Here is a 24,536-nt window from a genome sequence, read left to right as displayed (position 1 = left end):
TGCACCCTAACTCCCTCCCAGAGCCTGCACCCCCAGCCCTGAGCCCCAGGGGTAAGCCAGGGGCACCTCCCCACCACAGTACAGTACAGTACTGTACAGTATATATTGCCCCCCAAAATTTCCTTGGAACCTAACCCCCCGCATTTACATTAAAACTTATGGGAAAATTGGATTCGTTTAACATCGTTTCACTTAAAGTTGCATTTTTCAGGAACATAACTACAATGTTAAGTGAGGAGTTACTGTACCCGCTTGGGAAAATTAAACTGCATTTGTATAATGTGGACTAAGGTCTAATAGGAAAATGGTGGCCAGTGGTTTGTCTTTCTTGTGCAGGCCGAAATAAAATGTCACAGATTGCATTGCATCGTGACATAATTACGCTTGTAGCTCCACCTCGTGATGTCAAGTTAAGATGTCAAGGACTACTTGTGGCATCGAGTCTGGATGCATTGCGACCCTGCACTGTCATGCCTGAGACAAACAAGGGACTATTTCCTTGGGACATGGGACAGAGCCATGAACATTAGGACTGTGCAGTGACTCTAGGGAGGGATGGTGATCTTCACAAAGAAATTGGGTGAGACAGCCAAGTGTACTTCTGAGACTCTGTTTCCCCATCTTAAAATGGATATCCTAGCATTCATGTCAATCCTTATGTTGTAATGATTGATTCACTAGTGTTTGTAGATGTGCTAGTTTAGTTCACTTAAGGTTCTGGTAGTGTTTCCATTAGAATTTCTTATTTTTTAGTGGTTTATCCTGATTTTGAATGAAAATTTCCTCTGGGCTTATAAATGCAATACATGAACTGCGACTCATAAGAGAATTTTGTGTGTGTGTGTGTGTGTGTGTGTGTGTGTGTGTGTGTGTGTGTGTGTACACACATAAAATTACAAAAATATCCCTCCAGCCCTTTTGGAAACCAAAGTTAGAAAACAAAGTTGTTTTTGTCAATTTCTGCTCATCTTGATTTTGTTTTTGTACTGGTTCTGATTGTATGTTTTCACACCTTCAGGGGCCCAGTTCTGCAGTTCTTTATTTCACAGAACCCTTGTTTACTTCAGTGGGAGTTTTTCCTGAGTCAAGGCAATATAACTGGGCTCTTCATCCACATTTCTTTTATTGTAAGATGTGTAGGATACGCTTGTAGAGAGGTGCCAGATACAATTTGAGTTGTAGTTCTATACAAGTGGTACAATAACTGAGAATAAATATTAAATATAGCATCAATGACAACTTTATTGTTGTTTTGTCTATGCAGATAAAATGTTTGAAATGTAGGGCGACAGTTTCAGCCCTTAACCTTCATTTTTGCAAGCACAAATTGTATCCGTTCTATAATTGTGGTTACAATTTTGCAGCCGGAATTATTTCTAATTGTGATTTAGGCTGCTTGGAGTCTGAGAGCTACTAAGTGCTCAATACTTCTGAAAATCAGGCCACATATTTGGGTTGCTAAAAATGGATTTAGGTGCCTAGCTTTAGACACCCAAGCAGGTTTCTATAATGGGTTTTTAGAGATGGTGATCAAATGCCTCATCTTCACACTGATAAGTTAGAAAAGATGAATCAATTGCTGAATTGTTCAGAAAAGTCTGATCAAAGTCAGGGCAAGAAGGATGGAGAAAGAAAATAGAATGGAGAAGAGAGAGAGAGAAAGGTATGAGAAAGGAGATGAAAGGAGAGAGGAAGGGAAGAGAGCAAGAGGACAGATAGAGGAAGAGAGGGAATGAGAGCTAGAGGACCCATTTGTTTATATGGTAAATGTAGGATCTTTTTAATGGAATTCCCTCTATAGGGATGCAGGCCCTGATACCAAGGATCCATGGAAAATACTGTTCAGTGCAGAGCTGAGATCAATTGATCCAGATTGTGACCTGGTGTTTTAGTGCTTTGTTTTGGGGTGGGTGGGCGGGAGCAGAGTAGGGATTTATTCAGATGGTGTTTACCCAGCCCTGCACTGTGCCCTGTTCTGTGTGTGTGACTGCTCCTTTAAACAGGGACCTATTATTGTGACTAACCCACAGAGCTGACTTTGGGTGGCCAGCAGTGGCAGGGCAGAGGCGTGGCGGTCCCTGTTGTTGTTACCTTGGGGATGAAGCTGATCTCCCAGCCGTCAAAAGAGAAAGCGAAGGGCTCCCACTGCACCTCCACGGTGGTCTCTGTGATCGTCTTGAACTGCAGCCCTTGTGGAGTGGAGAGATCTGGAATGCAGCAATGCGGAGCACATTAGCTAGGCTGTGGCTCTGTTCCTGCTTTAATGACACAGCTCCCCACAGCACTACGCACAGGACACCCTACATCCCTGACAGCTCAGTTCTCCTTTGACTATGCGCATCTAGGAGGGAACAGGCTGCGTAAACCTGACTGCTAGTGTCAAGGGGGGTGTCATGAAGTAGGTACTGACAGTTGTCGGAATGAGTTTCCAGTGAAAAATGCCCTTCTCCCCCTCAAAATCAAACTTTTTTGTGGGAAAATTTTCATTTTTGTTGAAAAATGTTAATGTTACATTAGGAAAATCCAAACGATTGGTGCCCTGTCTTCCTGGCTGGAAGGATCTTGTCAGTATCCCTTTCCCCTGGGAGCCACAGCCAGGGTGATAGGGAGATGGGAAATCTGACAGCGAGGGAGGTGGAGAGTTGGGGCACTGGACCTCTGTCAGCCTGTCTGGAAGACTCTTGTCCATTTCAGGTTCTCCCTGCAGGCAGAAAGTGAAATTGACATGAGCCTCCAGTAGGGCAGATGAGCAGCTGAAAAATTCCATTTTGATTCTGCCAGAATGGATTTTTCTGGAATTTCTGCCTTGTGAAAAATGTTGAGGTTTCTCCTTTTCATTCTGATTTTTTTCCAATTCCTCAAAATTTCCCTTGGATTGAAATTCCATGTTCCAGACCGCTCTCCTGTGAGCAACTTCCTCTCTCCTCTGCATTCATGATGGCAGCATGTGACAGTCGGTCATTAAGAGGAAGCATCATTTCCAGAATCAATTTAATAGAGTGAGAAATGAAGTGGGATTATTTTAACCCCCCCCCCACAAAAAAAACCCAGTTCCCTGTGTCAAATGGCAACTCAGTGATGAGAGGAGAAAGCACTGCTGAAAGTGAAAAAGGGGCAGTTTTAATGCTTTTAACGAGCCATCTTCACACCCAGACACATTTCTAATAGCACCGTGGATATTATCAAGGCCACGTGTCTAATATGGCTGTGATAGAGAGGAAGAATGTTCCAGTGGGTAGGGTGCTTGCCTGGAATTTGGGAGACCTAGGTTCAGTTTTTTGCTCTGACACAGATTCCCTCTGTGACCTAGGCCAAGTCACTTAGTCTCTCTGTGCCTCAGTTCCCCATCTGTACAATGGGAAAATGGAGATAATGATATGTGTCCTTTCCTAATTCACAGGGCTGCTGTGAGGAGAAACAGACTGAAGATTGTGAGGTGCTCAGATATTATGGTAATAAAGGCCATAGAAGTACCTCAAATAGCTAAAGCTGTGTAAGGAAGGGCCTTATGTAGGAGGTTGGGAGAGGGCAGTGCTTCAGGGGATAAGTTTGGATAAGCTTTTGAGAATTAAGAACATAAGAATGGCCATGGTGGGTCAGACCAATATCTAGCCCAGTATCCTGTCTTCTGACAGTGGCCGATGCCAGATGCTTCAGAGGGAATGAACAGAACAGGGCAATTATTGAGTGATCCATCCCCTGTCGTCCAGTCCCAGCTTCTAGCAGATGGAGGTTTAGGGAAATCCAGAGCGTGGGGTTGCATCCCTGACCATCCTGGCTAATAGTCACTGATGGACCTATACTCCATGAATTGTAGGAGTATACTCAAAATGAATCTGAACTCCTGACATTCACTTTTCATTATTCAATCCTAGAGATGGACTGAACCAAAATCACAGACCAACTGTTGGGGATGTAGATGTGATTTTTTTTGATGCTCAGGTCTGTCTCTATTATAAAACAGATTTCAAGGAAAATAAACAAGAAAAGGCATCCATGTATCAGGTGCAGCCTTGTATGAGAGATAGCCTTGTACCCTGTGTGTTTGTGAGGTTGAGGAGAAAACTACATTTAGGGCAATCTTAGACCAGAATTTTAGTCCCTTTTGACAGCATTATATGCTTGATCCAAACCCCACTGAAATCAATGGAAAGACGCCCATTAACTTTGATGGGGTTTGGATCAGGTTCTGTATTAGCAAAGGCATCACTGGTATTCATTCCACAAGAGCATTATGTCAATAACAGCCAGCTTTAATTCAGGAAGAGTTCTGTATGGGGTTAGCTTTATTTCAGAGATGTTCTGGTGCCACCAAAGCATTATTTTACAAGCAGCAGAGCTGGTTGGAAAATGTCCCCTCCCCCAAGGAAAATTTTAACTTTTCAGCAAAAAAATGGAAAGCTGAAAATTTTCAGATGTAAACTTTCAGTTTTAAAATGGAAAATTTGATTTGGAAATGCTGTGGAGGTGCCAAATGGGACTTGTATTTCAAGCATGTTGTATCCGCATTCTCCTCTATGGGCCAAGTTTCCCAGTTGGACTACATCTCCCATGATGCACCACAATCCTCTCATCTGACGACCCACGTGCATCCTGGGAGTCGCAGGCCATGGAACAGCATGAGAGATGCAATGTGACTAGGGAATCCAGTCCTGGAGGAGAATGGGGGCAGGAGGTGCTGTGACAGTAGTTCCTAATAGAAATATTTTTGTTTTTGGACAAAACCTGAAAGCTTTTTGGTTTTCAGGTGTTCAAGTTTTTGACAAAATTGTCCATTTTCTGTGGAATGTGGACACTTTTTTGTGAAAAAAATTAGTTTTGTCAAAAACCCACTTTTCTGTTGAAAAACAGTTTTGATGGAAAAATTTCAACCAGCCTTAAACAAGCAATTTTAAATGATGGCAACCATGTACCAGAAACTGTATTAGACTGGGAAAGCTGTCTATCAGGGTCCATGGGTATATATGAGACTGCTCTTCTTTCTATTACTTCTGGCCAAAGGGATAGCTCAGTGGCTTGAGCATTGGCCTGCTAGACCCAGGGTTGTGAGCTCAATCCTTGAGGGGACCATTTCGGGATTTAGTTGGGGATTGGTCCTGCTTTGAGCAGGGGGTTGGACTAGATGACCTCCTGAGGTCCCTTCTAACCCTGATATTCTATGATAAAATTGTATGGTGGAGAAGCAATACTTACGGGTAGTCACCTTGGTAGTAATGGGGACGCTAAGGATGTCGCTGATGACAGCGTAGATGCTGATGTTATATGTTTGGCTCGGCTCCAGCTCCTTAATGGTGACAGCGCTCCAGTCCCCAGGCACCCGTTGCTGGAGCTGAAGGCTCCCCGGCACCACTGGCTGGTAGGAGATCACATATTCTGTCACTGCCATCGGCCCATCCCATTCCAGGTCAATGGACCTGTCGCTGATCCCAGCCACTCGCAGATCCTCGGGTGGGGCAACTAAAGGGAGAGGTGATAGACAGGGAGTGTCAGAGAGTGCATGGCTTATCCATCCTCCATCTCGCTACTTCAGGCATGATGTTCTTCTTGGGCTAGGGACTAGGATCACATTTAGAATTGGTATGAGGTGTGATATGGTCTCTCCTGAAGCTTTTCATCCATTCCTTGTAGGGGGCTAGTCAATATTTATCTGTGGTGTGGACAGGGTATTAGGCTGGGAGCCTGGAGGCCCCATTCTAATTCCAGTTCTGCTTCACCTCTCTGTGCCTCTTTCCTTCCACTCCTTTGTGTCATGAACTGTGGCTCTCAAACCTGGGTCTGCAGGGTTCCTGGAGGTCATCATGCTCCAATCTTCCACCCAGTGGGTTACTGGCATCAGCGCGAACTGGGACCTCTTGAAGACCAGCTCAGATAGAAGGTGTGACATTTCACTCCATATTATTTATGAAAATATGCTTATGATATGAATATGACATAACTGAGATGTACTTTATGCAAGTTGGGGTCTTGTAAGATTTCATTGGAAAGGTTATAATTTACTGAATGTGATTATCCAATTTGTATGTCTGTATCATTTCTGTATCTGAGTTAGGAATATTGACTATATATCTGTATTTCAACTATGCTACTGTGGGTGACGCAGTCTGAAAAGGAATATAACTGGAACTCTGAACCACAGAAAGTTTGCAACCTGCCTAAAATAAAATTTAGGGTGAGAATTTACATTTGGTAACCTGTTTCTTAAGTATATTGAGCTTAGCTTGTGTATTTTGCTTTATTTGGTCAGTAATCTGCTTTGTTCTGTCTGTTCTCTCTTATGTTCACCTAAAATTCACCTTTTGTACTTAATAAACTTATTTCTTGTTTATAATATAACCCAGTATATGTAATTTCTAACTGCGGGGGAGGGAGGGAGAGAAGTTGTGCATCTCTCTCTCCACATTGAGGGAGGGGACGAATTTCATAAAACCTCTGGGTTTGTACCCCTTAAAGGGAATGGGCACCAGAGTGTTGGGGCGAGCCCCTAAGGCTGAATCTTTCCAGAGCGGATCTCTGTCTCTGTGCAGCTGGGTGTGGCCCTGCCTGTGTGCTTGGCTGGAAGAGGCTTGTGAGCCTAACCCAGCAAGGCCAGGTAAAGGAGACCCAGCTTGGCAGAATAGGCTGATTCAGTGGCATTCCAGAACATTAGGTGGCATCCCAAAGGGCCCACACCCGTCACAGAAGACTCTACCCCCATTGGTGGAACATGAAAGCTTCTGATTGGCCCGCTCCCTCTACTTATGACAGAAGGAGGAACAGGAAGTCATCTGTACAGCTGGGTTCCACTCTGCTTTGGACTGCTCATCCAGTGCTATCTGCTCTTGTCTCTTGACCATGACTTCCTTGTTTCCTGAATCGGCCTGATTTCTGGTATCTGACTGTTGGTTCCTGATCTCGGCTCCTGACCTCCTGGTTCTGAACTCTGGCTGGCAGGGTGACCTGGCCCCCTGTCCTATGCTAACCACTAGTCATGGCTGCCTACGTGCCGGCCCTGACACTTTGTCTGCCTTGTCAATTCAATCTCTTCAGGGAAGGGGCTGTATGTGGTTGTCCAATGTGTAGTGCAACAGGGACCCAATCTTGGTGGGAGCCCCTCGGTCCTGCAAATAATCAATACTAGTCTTGCACAACGGGAATGTTGTTCAGTAAACAAAAGTCAGTGGGACACTGTGTGTGTGTGTAAATGAGGGGGAGGGTGTTAAACGGTATATTATCATGGGGCAAACTTGGGAATGACTCACACTTTGAGAACAACGGTTATTCCAAGCCAGTGTTAATAGCACAGAATATGAGGGGGAGGAATGAATGCAATTTCCAGTATATGTATTTTCAAATAAACGCTTTTTAACTATATCTTCACTAGGGAGTATTCCTAACTCAGTGCCCCGTAGTGCTGCCCAGCCTCAATCACCCACTGGTTAAATTTTCAAACAAGCACACTTGTGGTTTCTCCCATGCTGCCCGTCATGCTTGGGAGGAGCTACCTGAAAACATCCACAAAGATACATCATTATCTTCCTTCAAAGCCCTCCTTAAAACTCCTTCGACCTGACACCCACAAAAAAATTGACAAGAGTTAGGCTACTGGTGCTCTGAGTCCACTGCCGATCATTTTGACCAATATTGTCTCATTGTTTCCTTTTACTTCTCATCTGTCTGTATCCATCTGTTCTCTCTTATTTTATACTTATTGGGAATTCTTTAGGGCAGGCACTGTCGTCTTGTTCTGTGTTTGCACAGCACTGAGCTATCGCGATACATGGAATTAAAGTTGAGGCAATCAGCTGAGGGTGTCATCCTGCTTCTGCTAAGTCTTAAAACCCACCTTGGTGGGGAGAGGACTGATGTCTGAGTGCCACATCAGGGTGTGTAACGCTAGTGAAGGGAGGAGCAGTCAAACCGTGATGGCCCTGGACTCTGAAATTCAGATCTGGCTGTGACTATTCCCCCAAGTTTGTGGGTGTCTGGACTCCAGGCTTTGTTTCAACCTATTGCAGAGGTGCAGCCAGCCATAGATCCTGCTCCAAAGTTGAATGTCCTCAACATTTGGAGGTACTCACATGCAGTAATTTGCTTTGGGGTCATCTCTCATTATTATCATTAGTAGTGTTGCAGTAGCACCTGGAGCCCTCGTCATGGAGCAGGACCCACTATGATAGGCCCTGTACAAACACCGACAGTCCCTACCAGGATGAAGGAATTCCTGACCTTGTGCTGGGTTTGCCTTCGAAACATCTCATTTGCTTGTCATTCAACCACTTTTAATGTCACTCGCTCACAGGTGACCGAGAACCAAGAAATGTTGCTTTTCATAGAATCATAGAAATGAAGGGCTGGAAGGGACCTCAGGTGGTTACCAAATCCAGCCCCCTTTGCTGAGGTAGGACCGAGTCTACCTAGACCATCCCTGACAGGTATTTGTGCAACCTCTTCTTAAAAACCTCCAGTGATGGCAATTCCACAACCTCCTTTGGTAACTTATTCCAGAGTTTAACAACTCATATAGTTAGAACATTTTTCCTAATATCTAATCTGAATATCCCTTGCTGCAGATTAAGTCAATTATTTCTTCTCCGACCTTCAGTGGATGTGGAGAACAACTGCTCACAGTCCTCTTTATAGCAGCCCATAACATATTTGAAGACTGTTATCAGGTCCCGCCTCAGTCTTCTTTTCTCAAGACTAAACACGGCCAGTTTTTTAACCTTTCCTCACAGGTGAGATTTTCTAAACTTTTTATCATTTTTGTTGCTGTTCTCTGGACTCTCTCCAGTTTGTCCACATCCTTCCTAAAGTGGGCACCCAGAACTGGACACAGGACTCCAGCTGAGGCCTCACCAGTTCTGAGTAGAGCCAGACAATTACCTCCCGTGTCTTACAAACAACCTCCCTGTTATTGATAGAAGCCTTTTTTGCAACTGTGTCACATTGTTGGCTCATATTTGATTTGTGATCCACTATAACCTCCAGATCCTTTTCAGCAGTACTCCCACCTACCCAGTTATTCCCCATTTTATAGCTGTGTATTTGATTTTTCCTTCCTAAGTGAAGGACTTTGCACTTGTCTTTATTGAATTTCATCTTTTTGAATTCAGACCAATTCTCCAATAGGTCAAGGTCATTTTGAATTCTAATCTTGTCTTCCAAAGTGCTTGCAACCTCTCCTGGCTTGGTGTCATTTGCAAATTTCATAAGCATGCTCTCCACTCCATTATTCAAGTCATTAATGAAAATATTGAATACTGCCAGACCCAGGACTGACCCTGGTGGCACTCCATTAGATACGCCCTCCCAGTTTGACAACTAACCATTGATAACGACTCTTTCAGTATGGTCTTTCAATCAGTTGTGCACCCACCTTATAATAATTTCATTTAGACCGCATTTCCCTAGTTTGTTTATGAGAATGTTAAGTGGAACTGTGCCAAAATCCAGATATATCGTGACTACTGCTTCCCCCATACACTATGCCAGTATCCCTGTCAAAGAAGGAATTTAGATTGGTTTGGCATGATTTGTTCTTGCGAAATCCATGCTGGCTACTGCTTGTAATCCTGTTATCCTCTAGGTGCTTAGAAATTGTTTAATAATTTGTTCCAGTATCTTTCCAGATATTAAAGTAAGGCTGACTGGGCTCTAATTCCTGGGGTCCTCTTTGTTTCCCTTTCTAAAGACAGGCACTATGTTTGCCCTTCTCCAGTCCTCTGGGATCTCACCCGTCCTCCAGGAGTTCTCAAAGATAATCGCTAACGATTCAGAGATTGCTTTAGCTAGTTCCTTAAGCACTCTATGATGAATTGTATCCGGCTCTGCCGATTTGAACACATTTAACGTTAAATATTCTCTAACCTGTTCTTTCCCTATTTTGGCTTGCAGTCCTTCCTTCTTGCTGCTAATATTAATTGTGTTGGGTATCTAGCAAAACAGGCATTAAGCACCTGAGCTTTTTTGATGTCATCAGTTATTAGCTCTCCTTCCCCACTAATTATTTTTTGCTTTTAATTGCCTTCAATGAAATAAAAAAATAAAGAGGCCATATGTGACTGAGAGGGAAACATGCCTTCTTTGTGGCTGCATAAAGCTTCTAAAAATAGTCCTAAACTGCATCCAAAACACACCTTGTTAGGATTTCCACTGAAGGCAGCAGAAGAGGGGCTCTGGGAGGTGAACCAGTATTCAAATAATGGCTTTCTCACCCCTCTTTCACCTCCCCCAGTCCTGCCCAACCCAGTCACGTTATGCAGCATTTTCCTCGTTGATTTGGAAAGCAGCACTGCAACTGTTAAGGGGCTAAGTGAAAGGGGGAATGGGGCAGACAGTGCAGGTGTAGGGAACGCAGGTCCAGAAAGCAGGCAGTGCAGAAGCAAAAACAAGGTGGAGGGGAGTGGTGAGTGGGGCAGAAGCTGGGCAGACAGCAGAGCAACAATGAGGGTTGTGGGATGAACAGAGAGAATCTGGAGAAGTAGCTGGTTGCTGGCAAGCACCTATGTAGTAGCGGCAGCTGTGGTGCCTATACTAAAAAGGAGCAGCGTTGCGTGTTGGCCATGCACAGCTCAGAGTCCTGGGGAGGAGTGAAAAGGTTGAGCCTCTAGGGAGAGGTGCAGCAGAGCCAGCTGATGAGACCAGGCTCTGTGAGTGGCGAGGTTCACCTACGTAGAAATGCTGCAGCCCTTTCCTTGCTGCTCTGTGACCGATGCACCGTTTTAGCTGGGACGAAAGGGTTAAATTGTGTGTATCTTGGCAGAGGGGTGCCCAAAGCAGCAGGCCTAGTGGGCACTCACTGGGGTGAGCACCAGGGCCGGCTCCAGGCACCAGGCAACCAAGCTGGTGCTTGGGGCGGCACCTGGAGGGGGGCGGCGCGGCGCTCGGGCCACCGGGGAGAGCGGGGCCACAGCCGGGCTCGCCGCCCTCCCCCCGGCGCTCTGGCCGCCCTCCCCCCCCCCCCCCCCCGCGCCCTCCCCCCGGCTCGCCGCCCTGCGCTCTGGCCGCCGGGGGGAGAGCCAAGCCCCAGCCGGGGCTCGCCGCCCTCTCGCCGCCCTGCCCCCGGCGCTCTGGCCGCCGGGGGGAGAGCCGAGCCCCCGCCGGGGCTCGCCGCCCTGCCCCCGGCGCTCTGGCCGCCGGGGGGGGGAGAGCCGAGCCCCCGCCGGGGCTCGCCGCCCTGCCCCCGGCGCTCTGGCCGCCGGGGGGGGAGAGCCGAGCCCCCGCCGGGGCTCGCCGCCCTGCCCCCGGCGCTCTGGCCGCCGGGGGGGGGGGAGAGCCGAGCCCCCGTCGGGGCTCGCCGCCTTCCTCCCAGGGCTCCGGCCGCCCTCCCGTCTGGCGCCCTCCCCCCGACCGCCGGGGGGAGAGCGGAGCCCCAGCCGGGGCTCGCCGCCCTCCTCCCAGGGCTCCGGCCGCCCTCCCCTCTGGCGCCCTCCCCCCGGCCGCCGGGGGGAGAGCGGAGCCCCCGCCGGGGCTCGCCACCCTCGCCCCGGGGCTCCAGCCGCCCCCCCCCGGCTCCGCCCCCCCCTGCGGGGGGGGGGGGGCGGCCGGAGGCTTTTTTGCCTGGGGCGGCAAAAAAGCCAGAGCCGGCCCTGGTGAGCACGTCCTTGTTGTCTGGGACTACGCAGCCCTGGTGGCTAACTGTATGATCTGGGGAGATGGCAGCCACGAAAGAGAGATCAGCAGTGAGGTGAATGCATATAAACCTGTGAGTGTCACGTGCCCCCAGCCAACACCCACATGCTGCCTTCCAGCCGGGAGATGGGAAACTTACGGATGACAAATATGGCATCTTTTTGGTTGGGATGGAGACCGCTTCCCTTCCCACCCACTCCCCTCATCCCCTGCAGCGCCAGGCCTGTTATCTGGGCGCTTGGCGTGAAATGCCGAACGTAGCTTTTATCTTCGTTCTCAAGTGGCCCTAGTCAGGAGAGACAAGTGGAGAAGCACTTTAGATAATGACCCAGATGTCCCTGTGCAAAAGGCGGAGGGCAGGTGGTTTCCAGACAGATGGTAATAGCCCCAAGAAGGAGCAGCACTTGCTCTTGGCCTTATTGGGTGGACTACAGTTGCCATAGCAACAGCCATTGGTTACACAGTGATCTTCCCCTGTGATACTGGCAGAGGGTCCCCATGTGAACTATTGCAACAGCTGTCATGGTCCTTCCACTGGTGTCAGCAGGGGTCCTGAGCAGGCAGGCAATGCAGAATGCTGGGACCCCGGTCCCTTGCACAGCACGGAGACCCTGGCTGAGTTAGGGAATTGCGACAAGAGCATGATGGTATTTTCTATTTCCCTCCCCAAATGAATTACTCTGCAGAAATCACCTCCGCAATGTCCGACAGCTTTGTCTGTGTGCAATGGCCCCATGCCTGGCCATGTGTGGGCCCAAGTCTCAATTACTGTGTTTCTGTTCTCAGTGCAAGGACTGAGGGAGGTGGGCAAGGGGAGTTTAAAGCTCTGCCCATATGCTAGGCTTGGGCAGGGCCCTGATGTAAGTCAGAGCAACCTCAGGGCTGCTCTAACTTGTGCTTTACATCCCATGGCTCCAGGGCCCCAGGGAGCAGAGAACAGCAGTAGTGTGGTGCCTTCCTGCCAAGCCAACCCATCCTGACATGCCCCTGATTCACCCACTTCATAAGCAGGCTGAGAGCAGGGCCTACCCTTGCACCAGCTCTGTGCCAGGTAGGGAGGCCACTCCTACCTGCTGAGCAGTCCTGTCCCTTGTAACCTTCCTCACAAGCGCACATCCCCTCCTGGCAGAACCCACGTCCACTGCAGGCATTCAGGCACCTCAGCTGACTGCAGTCTTCCCCCACGTAGCCCTCCTGACAGATGCAGGTGCCATTGGCGCATCTCCCCTTTCCCGAGCAGTCATCGGGGCACCTCAGCTCGCTGCAGTCTTCCCCTGCGTAACCTTCTTCGCAGACGCACTCCCCATCCACGCAGAGGCCTCGGGAGCTACAGTCTGTTGGGCAGCGGAGCTCTGAGCAATCGTCCCCACTGTAGTCGTTGTCACAGATGCACTGGCCTTCTACGCAGATGCCCCGGCTGGAACAGCCCATGGGGCAGTGGGGCTCTGAGCAGTTTTTTCCAGCCCACCCTTCATTGCAGATGCAGCCACAGGCCTCCAGGCTAAAGTTACCGTGTCCGCTGCAGTGGGGGATGTAATCTAGCTGCCCTGGAATGATCAAAATCAACAAGTCAGCTATCAATAGGGGCTGTGTGGTGGGGACAGAAGATTCCCCACAGTATGATGATACCCTTCCAATAGTGCTATAGTTTCATATGGCATTTGCCGGGGGACATTAATGCTCATAGGAGTAGGAGCCTGCTTACACTGTGCGTTATTCTCCTGCATAACTCTGCCACTTGCATTGGCAACGCGTGGGGGGGCACGCAGGGTCACGTGCCCCCCCATTTCTGACAGGGTTTAGATGCCCTGCCATGAACCCCACGGCATCCTGCCAGAACCTTTACGTTGTGCCCCCCACCCACTATCAACAGTTATGCATTGACTCTATCTGCCAGGACACTTTGGTCTTGACCTGCAGTGCTCCGTCGCTGTTCCAGCCGTGGGCTAATGCCAGTCATGCTGAATTGCCCCCAAGCTGTGAAATGGTTTTTCTGACATGCTTAAAAGGTCCATTTGGAGCTAGGACAAAATGCACTTAACACAATTTTCACTTAGGATTATTATATATTATTTGGAAAATTCCGATGTCCAGGTTTGCATTCAAAGGGTTTTGATTTGGCACATGCTATGCAGGCCTGGACAAGAGTTGCTAACTGTGGATGACATTGTGAGATATAAAAAAGCTATTTCTAGCAGTTTTGATTGCCTCTCTGAACCATGTGCAGCTACTAGACCTGCAGGGCTGCAAAACTTTAAGCCCCAGTCTGCACTGGTGCATAGGTCCATCAGCACTAAACTTGGTGCAAGATTGGGCCCTGGGTTTGTGACATTTTTATGTACAGGAAACTGTGACTGGCTGAGAACTGAATCTTTAGTCCATCCTGGGCCTTGGCTAGAGGGGAAGAGAGGAAGGATATCTCTGTCAGGCTGATTTAAAACAAAAGGGTATTTGTTTGAAATTGCTCAGGGGGTTGGAGAGCATTAGAAGTAGCCTCCAGGGGAGATGGAATAGTGAGCAGAGGGCAGGTGGGGTGATCAAAGGTGAGTGCTAAGTGCAATTGTTACATCTCCTACTGGCCACTGGAACTGGGAAAACCTGACCGTAGAAACATTTTATTGGGCTTCAAAATCCGAATAATTTGTGTTCAAATGTTTTGGTCTCTCTCTCTCTCTATCTCTCTAATATGCTTATTAGAAGATTCCGCTTTCTTCCATCTCACTTCACCCTTCTTAAATTGTAGGGTTGTTCCCTGAATTCAACATCCTCAAACTGGAAGGGTTCTGTGGACGACATAGTATGTGTTCATGTCATTAAAGACTGTATCATAATGCAGATGCACCAGGGGCCTCAATTTAGGTTGCATGGGCAATTTTAATTCTGGCATTGTCTAATTTTTGCACGCTTGGCTTTGCAATTGTAAAGACCTTCTGATGTATTTTTTTAGATGTAATTTCTTAATTTGTTAATAATAAAACCAAACTGAAAAAAACCTCCAGAAATTCTATAATATGGAACCATATCCACCTCCAATGTGGGTCATCAGCAGAGTTCAGACCTTTAGATCCACAGCACAGACCTCTACCACTTGAGCTAATGGAGTGCCCGATGATGGTAGTAGGCTATTATCTTCTGTGTGAGCCAGCCACCAGAGGGGGATAAGACTCTTTGCCAGGAGTCTTGACAGCTGTTTGCTGTCAGCAGAAGAATGTAGACTCAGGACACCTGGGTTCGATTCAGATTCTGGAGGGGTTGCCCTAGGTTACAGACCATTCTGACCCTCTGTTCCTACCCAACTCCCCCCCCTCAACCCTGGGCTCCCCCAAGTACCTGCCCCTATATAACTCCAGTTCCTCCCTCTACCCCTCTACTATTGCCCAACACCCCCAAACCATCAGTTCCTGTCCCCTCTGCTCCTTTTCATCTCCCATCCCCTGGCTCCTGCCCCCTCCCCGCTGCATCTAAATACCCCCAATCCTCTTCCCCTCCCTCTGCTCCTGTCTGTCCCGCCCCTGGCTTCTGCCCCTCTCCTTCCCACTCCCTGGCTCCTGCAACACCCTCTATCCTGCTGCCTGTCCTCCCCATTGGGCTGCTGAGTGATGGTGGGGGGTAATACAGTATGTGCCTATATAAGACAAAGCCCCGAATATTGGGACTATCCCTATAAAATCAGAACATCTGGTCACCCAAGTGCCAGCAATGGGGAGCCAGGAGAGCACAGGAGAGACAGTCTCCCGGCTCTCAGTTCCTGTGCCTGGCACCACAGCTGAGCCCCTGGCTGGAGGTACAATTGCAGGAAAAGTCCTGTGCAGCCCCTGCAGGCCTGGGACAGAGCACGCTCAGCTGTTCTGTGGGGATGGCACACATGCAGTCTGGCTGGCATGTAGGAGCTGTGCAGAGACGGAGCATGCTCAGTGCAGTCAGAATTTTTGGAGAGTTAAGCCGCCAAACAAGTCTCTAGTTAGTACGTGCAAAATGAGATTTTTTTGGAGGCTTATTGTTTGGATAAATCTGGGCACATTTTCACAGGGACAGCAAAGGCACATCCCTGACACGAGGGCAGTCCTGTTACCTAATTTCAATCCCTCGCTCCAGTGCATGGAGGCAGAAGAGCTTCTCGGTGAGATGATGGTAAGAATTATTTTAACATGAGCAAAACAATGTATTTTCCCCTAAACTCATTCTTGGAAATGGTTGAACCATTTGACTGAAACTTTTCCAAAATAGTCAGCCTGATACAGACACCTGATATGGAAAATGTCAACCTGAATGGTTGAAGTTTGGTAAAGTTATAAGCAAATGAATACAGAGTCTTATAATGGAAAATGTTAGGCAATCTTAACTATAGGTGGTGCTATCACCGCCTATCATATATGTTGCTGACCAACAAACATAAAAGTGGTTGGTTATAAAGTGTGTTAGGACCATTTAGGCTACGCACACGTTAGGGTGGTGTTTGGATGTTCAGATTCTTGTTAAGTTGTCAGTAGATGAGAGAGGATGCTTGAATAGTTGCTGGAAAGTGGAGGATCATTTATGGAAATGTCTGGCACTGGGTGTGTGTGGGGGACGACCGATTCTTATCTGATTTACACTGGTGTTAATTCAGAGTAACTCCACTGAATTTAAAGAAGTTACTCCAGATCACCGTGGTGTAGCTGAGATTGGACTGGAGATTCCATAGAATGATAAATATTTTTTTTGCATACATTATAAATAACCCAAATAGACCTACAACTATTTTTACAACTAACTCCTTTCATGTTTTATCTCTTGAATTTTATTACTTGATTTTAACAGTGATTATTCAGCACGTCAGTTTAATGGTGGGATAGTTTACATTTTATTTTTATGTATGTATGGATAGAAGGGTTTGGTGCCAGACTTTCAGCTGGTGTAAATTGGTGTCACTTGCTTTGGACTGGTGCTATTTTACACCAGCTGCCGATCTGACCCATACACATTTCTCTGTGTGTTGCTGTGTTCTCTCTGGATGATGATGATGTGTGCATATAATCCCCCCTCACAGACATAGATCATGAGCCTGATTCTCCTATTATCTATTGATATAACTTTGTTGGCTTCAGTGTCGTTACTCCTGATTTACATTGCTGTGTGACTAAGAGCAGGGTTAGGCCCCGTGTAATTATGTATTATGCCAATTACAAAATAACAAGTTAAAAAAGGAGAAGACATGGGGGAGCAAAGTGTGGGTTTTTTGATTGTAGCCAATTCCTGTCTTCCCCCTACACTGGACAGTGGTTTTCTCCACCTGGGATAGGGCTTTGGATACTTTCCATACCTTGACATTTTCTCCCCTTGAGGAGTTCTCATAGGCCCCATTTGAGTGTTCATTTTCTATGCTTCACCATTCAGAGACCCTGGATGCATGCTGTTAAGGAGTCAAGCAGAAACTCTTTGCGAAAACATCCCATTTTTTATGAAGCTCCCTCCGATGTAAAAAATGGTCTTGGCTCTGGTTTCTCACTCAGTTGAAATTCATTGTATCAACACCCTCCTTCATAACCCATCTCATTACAGCAACCCGCTATTTCTTTGGTTTTGAAGAACTAGCTTGTAGAGATGATGAACTGAACTGTGTCTTTTGAAACAGTAACCCTAATGGAAGGGTTATAGAAAGCTTCACAAAGCTTGCGCATTATTATTCAGATGGAATACTCTGTTGATAGTTTTGTGCCTTCATTATAAAAGGGTTTGTTTGTCTTTCATGGCAGCTAAAGTTATCCCCTGATTTTTTTTTGTTAACTGTGATTTTCATATCCACTCAGTCCTTCTAGGGAGAGGATAGAGAACTCATTTATTGCTGACTCCTGCGATGCTGTATTGCATGAAGGGACTTTTTAGGAAATCAGTAGATTTTCTCTTCTACCGATCCCATGAAAAGTTACAGAACTGGCCTAATGATTGCTAAGGAGCAGAGGGTATACAAGACGGACTTGCTGCCTCGTCATCTTGCTAGTGTCATGCAGTTGTTTTTTAACCTGGCTTTAGCTGTGGTTGTGAATACGTTAGTGGTGAAAGGACTTGAGATGCAATTATATAAAATGGTTGTTCTTGGCGGGAATCTCTGCGGATTAATCTCGCTGTTAAGTTCAGTTCTTGTTTACCTGTAGCTCTTCAGAATGCTCGCACCTCGCTGGTGGTACATGGGAAAAGGCCCCAGTGGTTCAATGTAGAGAGTTAAGGCTGGATTGTGACTTTGATTGCATGCCCATATCGGGGATTAAGCATCCCACTTTCCCCCCTTCCCAACCTTGGGTCTGGGATGCATTGTTCTAGGAAGGGAGCAAGTTGGCATGGGTAGGTATGGAGGCATGAGGAAGGAGCAGGGCCTTGACCCTACCTTCCCACTGGCTGAGCCAAGCTGCAGAGCCAGGGCAGGGGGTGTTGTACCTCACTGCCAGTATAGGCTAGTAGCAAAAAGCCCCTCCCTCACCATGAACAAGGAGGAAGCAGGGAAGGAATTGTGACTCGGGGTGTGTCTCAGGGTCACAATGCCTTCTGGGATACTCCAGGGCGGCTGAAACTTAGACACCACTCCAGTGCCTAAAAGTCAAATCTAGGCCTTAATTTTTCCTCTTATGCCAAGAGAAGCAAATTTCTCTAGGCCAGGCACAGTTTATTGAAGGAGCGTGGGGAAGCCTGGGATGGAGTGAGAGAAGGGACTGGGCTCCCATCTCTCCCCAGAAGAGGAAAGTCTTTCTAGGCCAGTATGGAGAGGTACATTGGTAGAAGGTTGTAGGTCTCGGTCAGGGTACAGGGCCATTGGTTGAGCAGTGGGGGGAAGACCAAGATGCAAAGAGCAATGAAGTTCAGCTCTCTTCTCATCTGAGCAGACAGTGATTCCTCTAGGTCACTGCTGAATATATTGAAGAGCTTGGGGAAAGCTCAACACGAAGTGACCACAGAGAGAAGGCCAGATTCACTGGTGATGTACATGGCTGGGTAAGTCGCATGTAGGGTCTAAGCTGATCAGCAAATGGGCTCAAGTGACAAAGTAGTGTCTGATAACTTGCACCAATCCGGCAGTCAGCATGAGTGTCCAAAATAGGTGTGAGTGTAACCGACACCAGTTCAATTTCTTGTGGGAACCAAAATCAGCCCTTGGTAAGTGGGCCCAGTTCCATTCTGTTACATGAGGGTAAATCAGCAGGCATTTCACTGAAGCCGATAGGCGTTGTAGCCTCTTACACTCTAGCACAGTGGTGGGCAACCTGCGGCCCGCAGGCCGCATGCAGCCCATCAGGGTAATCCGCTGGCGGGCTGCCAGACAGTTTGTTTACATTTGCAGGGCTGCCTGCAGCTCCCATTGGCCGCGGTTCACCGTTCCTGGCCAATGGGAGCTGCGGGAAGCGGCGGCCAGCACGTCCCTGCAGCCTGCCATTTCCCGCAGCTCCCATTGGCTGGGAACAGTGAACCACGGTCACTGGGAGCTGCGGGCAGCCATGCAAATGTAAACAAACTGTCTGTCAGACCGCCAGAGGATTACCCTGATGGGCCATGTGCGGCCCGTGGGCCGCAGGTTGCCCACCACTGTCCTAGGGTTATCTACTCTTCCTCCACCTTCTGCCTCTGCCAGGCAGGTTACACTCACTTTGCATTATCTGCTGAGTTCAAAATTGATGCCCTTTGCCACTTGCACCTGACTTCTGACCAACTTATACCCAATGTGTAACTTACATCCAGCACCATTTATATCTGAATTTGACCCCGAGACTTCCATGGGAATTGTACCCACTTTACCAAGCTGCACTTGGGCCAGCGACTGAATTTCACTGTCAGATATTTCCCCCATGTATAAACATTGACAAATCCATGTCACAGGTTGGGATGCTCAAGAATCAATGAATGTGGAGACTGAATCTCTTTTTTAGGGGTGAAGAACTGTCACCACACACACTTAGGAGTTTTGCAAGGGGGAGGAGCTTTAAATTCCATCGAGGGCTCCATAGGAACCATGGCAGCTGAGGAGATACCCTGAATCAGCATATTTCCTGAATGCCCTGACCCTGCCTCTCCCCAGTCAGTCCCACCCTCTTTCTGGGCTATGCAGGCTGGCTTTGGGATTCCCAGCAGTGTGGAGACTTGTGCTTTTGTACCCAACTCCCGATGGACTTTCTACCTCCCAGAACCTGTAGCCTGGGTTCTAGCTAGTGAATCTGGCCCTCTTTGTTTATGTTGATAAGTAATATTGACAGTGCTGAGTATACGCACCGTCGTGGCACCATTAGCAAATGGAAAATTTCCTCCATTAATACTCTGAGTAATGTCACCCACTCTAACTCACGCGCCTTCCTTTCTTGAGACCTTAGTCCCCAGCAAGATCTAACAGCATCAGTTACTACCTGTAGCTGCATTTTCTTGGCAGCAATTGGAGTTGCATTGGTCCCGTAGCATGGACACCTCCCTCTCCAGCATCTCAATTCTGCTCTGAAGCTCCTGCATGACCTGGGCAGAGGTGAAGCACTTGCAAGCCTGCTTGGGGAGGTTTATCCTGTGGGTGAAGGTGACCTGGCTCTCGCTGTCTGAGGTCTGCTCCGTATATTCCGTCATCCTGTCGTCTTCTGAACTCACCTCCTGGTCAGATGACGCCTCGAGTGCTGATGAGCAGAAGCTGTCCAGGGGGATGTTAATGTTGTATACATGGTTGAAGACCATGGATTGCTCCTTGATAGGTGGGCTGTAGTTGGCAAAGTTGCCTTCCTCGTCCACTACCTGCCTCCTCATCCGCTCTGTTGTCACCTCTAGCCGGCACTCAAAGGGCTTGAGGACTGATCCCAGCAGGAGCAAGTTGAGACCGATAAGCATGTTCCTCAGGACTAAGTTTGCACTGTCAGCCCCCATTTTCTTGAGCAGGAAAAGCAACTTCTAAGCCAGCCTTGGCCAACAGAACTGTCTGAGAACCTGGAGACCCTGAATGAGAAGAACATGAATGATATTAGCCTTTAAACGGGACCGCTGTGCTCAGATCACAGGAGGAGTCTTTTGGAGTGTGGTGTAAGGGGCTAGATTCTGCATAGATGTAACCCAGTGACATCCCATTGGCCTCAGCGTGACTGCATCTCACCCATTGCTGGCAAGGAAATAGCTGTGTTTTTAAGGAAAGGTTAAATGTGAGTCATAAGCTGTCGAGATGGTGCAGTCTGATAATTTGCTAGCCTTTTGTAGCTGGAGGCCTTAGGTCACAACTGAAGGACCAAATTCTGGCTGCTTGGGGTGTAAACCAGAGCAGAATTTGTCCTGTCATGCATTTGGCCAGCTCAACAGAGTCCAGTCCTCACATTTGTCTGTCTCATCACCAAGGGCCTGATCTAATGCCCACTGAGGTCAATGGGGGTCTTTCAGTGAGAACTGGCTCTGGCCCCAACAGCTGGATCTTGCAAGGTGCTTAGCACTTCTGGGGTGGCGCTCAGGACCTTGAAGGGTTGGGCCAACGTCTGGTGCAGTTTGCCAATACTGGAAATCTTTGCTCATGCGAAAGTCCATAGACCGGGATAGAAGGGAGATGGCCGTTCCTGGCTGGGGCGTACTGGGAGGCCTGTTGGTAACCAGCTGGCAGAGTGATGCTGTCTGGTTTATACTCAGTCTCATTTAGCCAGGCGATCAGTACCTCACTTTTGTGAGCTGTCATACATCCCCAGGGTGGAATCTGGGCCCATTGAAGTCAGTGCCATTAAGTTCGATGGGGACAGGATTTCACTCCAAATCTTTACACAGGGACATGAAAATTTTGCATCTTACTTGGTTGATTTTTTTTTTTTTGAACTGAAATGGTTCATTTGATAGAAGCACATCATCTACTCGCTAATATATTTGGGGCATAAATTCTTAGATGGGGACCTATTCCGGGTGCACTAACAAATACAATACAGGAGGGGAAAAAACTTAAAAACATGTTCTCATATCAGTATGGTATCTCAAATGGCATTTCATGCCCCAGAAACTGAGCACTACATTGCCAGGTTTAATTCAGTAGCTGTAGTAACACTGTTAAATTAGACTGTACAGTATTAAGTTTGTTTAGGTTTATGTTCTGGACAGACCAGTATCTCCTGTTGAAGTCATTTCATCCCCTACCTGTGCTCTGGATTATGGGGTAAAGTGTCTTTATTTGGAACAAGACAACTTTTCATTTTCTTATTGATTTGTGGTCTTCAGGTGGTAATCCCAACTCTAAGGGCCACATTTATCCCTGGTATAAAATCACTGACTTCAGTGGAGTTGCCCAGGGATGCATTTGCCTCTAGAACTCTTGCTGGGACTATTGTATGTTGACCAACAGTTAACTCCATCTGTTCTGCTTTAAAGAATTACAGCTTAACATAGCAGAGAGGATGAAGCCAGCAGACGGGCAGGACTGCGACTGTGAGCTCAAGGACTCTAATTGCTCCTAGTGCAGCAGAAAGGACGATTTGATTGCACATTGGTTACCAGCTGCCAATCTGTTTGCCTTGCATTTTGTTTTCATTGGATCATTAGTTTATGGTTTGTGTCGTATAATTGGAGTGCAGTTGTTTGGAGGAAGGAGAGTTTAGCAGTAAGAGCAGGGGCTGAGAGACAGAATTGCTGCAGTTTATATTCAGTTCTGTCACCATCTCGTTGTGTGTGTGCATGGGGGGTAATTCACTTTGACTTCCTTGTGCCTCAATTTACCCACCTGTTAAAAGAGGGATGTTAATAAAGGCTAGCTGGAAGTAGTTTATCTTATTTTTGTACCCCTCCCCCTCTTTTTCTGAGCAACTGTAATCATAGTGTTTTTCATTACAGCTTGCTGGGAAACTTTCCCCCGTCCCATGATAATTTGAGATATTGAAAAAATTTCCTGTCTCAAATTGGGACCAAAAGCAGAAATCTTGAACAGTTTTTATGAACCAAATCCAAACCAAAATTTTAGTTCACGTCAATCACATCATTTCATTTCAGTGATTTCTAAATGCTTCATTTTGATTTGGACTATTTTGATTTTTTTTTTACTATAATTAGCTTAAACTTCAAAATGAAAAGTCATTTTGAACTGAAAAACTGGAATTTTTCATTTAGAAAATGTTGCGACAAAAGATTTTGACAATTTAAAAACTTTCCCCCCAGAAATATGTTTTAGTCAAAATACTCTTCGAAACAGATCCTGTCCCGTGACAAGTTTGGGTTTCGATCAATCGGCATTTGCAATTAAAAAAACGTTTTATCGAAAAATTCCTGACCGGCTCTAGTTATTCATCTAAACTCCCTGGGGGCATGTAAGGCTTGAATTAATTAACACTGGTAAAATGCTCGTGGTTCTTTATTAAAGGGTCCAACAGAAATGCAAGGTATTATTGAATTTTAGCATCGTTTCCTGTAGTAATTACTACAAATATAGACTGAAGTCAGTGGAAATATGGGTGATCAATTGGAGCGCAGCACTTTTCAGGACTGTGGCCTAATACTTTTTAATATAAAAGATGATGTTTTCAAATATTGCAAAGTGACTTAGGTGTCTTGCTCCCATTTAACATCAATGGGACCTAGATGCCGAAATCCTGCAGGCCCTTCTGAAAATATTCCCCAACGTCTTCCCAGTCTGCTCCTTCCTGCTTCCCCTCCACCATTAGGGCGTAACAAGCACTAGGCACATAATTGAAATGCAGTAATAAATACTCTGTAAAGCATCATAAAATATACAATATAAAAGCAAACGATTAAAAATGTCAGTGCAACATCACACACAAGAAAAAGGAAGGAAACAAAAGAAGATAGATTTCATGGCAAGTGCACATATATATCCAAGGGCAGGAACTGACCCATTGAATTGACAACCCTAATTAATTACTTATGTCAACCAGGGTCTGAATGAGCTCTACCCTGACCAGGGCCAGCTCCAGGCACCAGCCCACCAAGCATGTGGTTGGGGCGGCACCTGGAGGGGGGCGGCGCGGCGCAGCGCTCCGGCCTGAGAGCGGGGCCGCGACTGGGCTCGCCGCCCTCCCCGTGGCGCTCCGGCCGCCGGGGAGAGCGGAGCCCCGGCCGGGCTCTCCGCCCTCCCCCTGGCGCTCTGGCCGCCGGGGAGAGCGGGGCCCTGGCCGGGCTCTCCGCTCTCCTCCCGGCGCTCCGGCCGCCAGCGGAGCCGCGGCGGGCTCGCCGCCCTCCCCCCAGCGCTCCGGCTGGTGGGGGAGAGCGGGCCCGCGGCCGGGCTCGGTGCCCTCCCCTGCCACGCTCCCTGCGGGGGTGGGTGGGGGGGGGGTGGGCGGCGGGAGGCTTTTTTGCCTGGGGCGGCAAAAAAGCCAGAGCCGACCCTGACCCTGACATAGATTGATGAACTGAGGGGAAAGACCTCATAGGGCAAAAGACCTTGCATAGACCCACTTACTCTGCCTTGGTGATGGGCAGAGTGATCAACGTGATCAATTTTGGCTGTTTTGGGTTAAAATTTCACTTTAGTCTTGAATGCAGGGTTAATGGATTGTTGTTAGCTTATGGTACGACCAAAGGGCAGCAGAACTGTACTTACCATGCCCTAATTGAGGGGTCACCCTCGCTGTAACCTACTTGCTAAGCAGAAGGTAGTGATGCCAAATCGAGGTACAAGTCAGAGGGGGTGGGGGCGAGGTGTTCCTCGTTGGTGGTGTGGGCTCTGTTTAAAGTGGCATGGATACCATCTGTCCCTCCCCTTCCTGTGTTTAAAGGTAAAGCTGATCAGACTCAATTTAGAGGCCTTGTTTCACTAGAGCTGAAATCACGGATGAGTAGCAGTAGGGGGCTGAACCTTAGACCTTGCTGGGGACAGTGTAGCAGAGAAAGGGAGGATGCAGAAGGCACAGCGGCGCACAGTGACAGCGGTAAGTAGCGGCAGGGGTGAGCAGCAGCAGCAGCGAAGGCCCTGCTTGGCCCCCATTGAGGGGTGGGAGGTGAATGCACCCCTGAATTCT

General features: G+C 47.7%; 1 protein-coding gene across 1 annotated transcript in view; it reads right to left on the bottom strand.

Moving 5' to 3' along the window:
- The window catches only part of TNR (tenascin R), a 63,725-nt gene extending 43,250 nt beyond the window's left edge, over window positions 1-20,475 (bottom strand). Inside the window, exons 1-4 of the mRNA XM_065409041.1 lie at window positions 19,977-20,475; window positions 12,681-13,157; window positions 5,194-5,457; window positions 2,092-2,207 (exon numbers count right to left, since the gene is read on the bottom strand). Of these exons, the coding sequence (XP_065265113.1) occupies window positions 2,092-2,207; window positions 5,194-5,457; window positions 12,681-13,157; window positions 19,977-20,475 (1,356 nt within the window). The remainder of the gene's footprint in view (window positions 1-2,091; window positions 2,208-5,193; window positions 5,458-12,680; window positions 13,158-19,976) is intronic.
- Between the last annotated feature and the right edge of the window lie 4,061 nt (window positions 20,476-24,536).

This window comes from Emys orbicularis, chromosome 8 (assembly GCF_028017835.1).
Source record: "Emys orbicularis isolate rEmyOrb1 chromosome 8, rEmyOrb1.hap1, whole genome shotgun sequence".
NCBI classification, from domain to species: Eukaryota; Metazoa; Chordata; order Testudines; family Emydidae; genus Emys; species Emys orbicularis.
The sequence above is the reverse complement of the archived record's forward strand: the minus strand, read 5'-3'. Positions and strand labels throughout refer to the sequence as shown.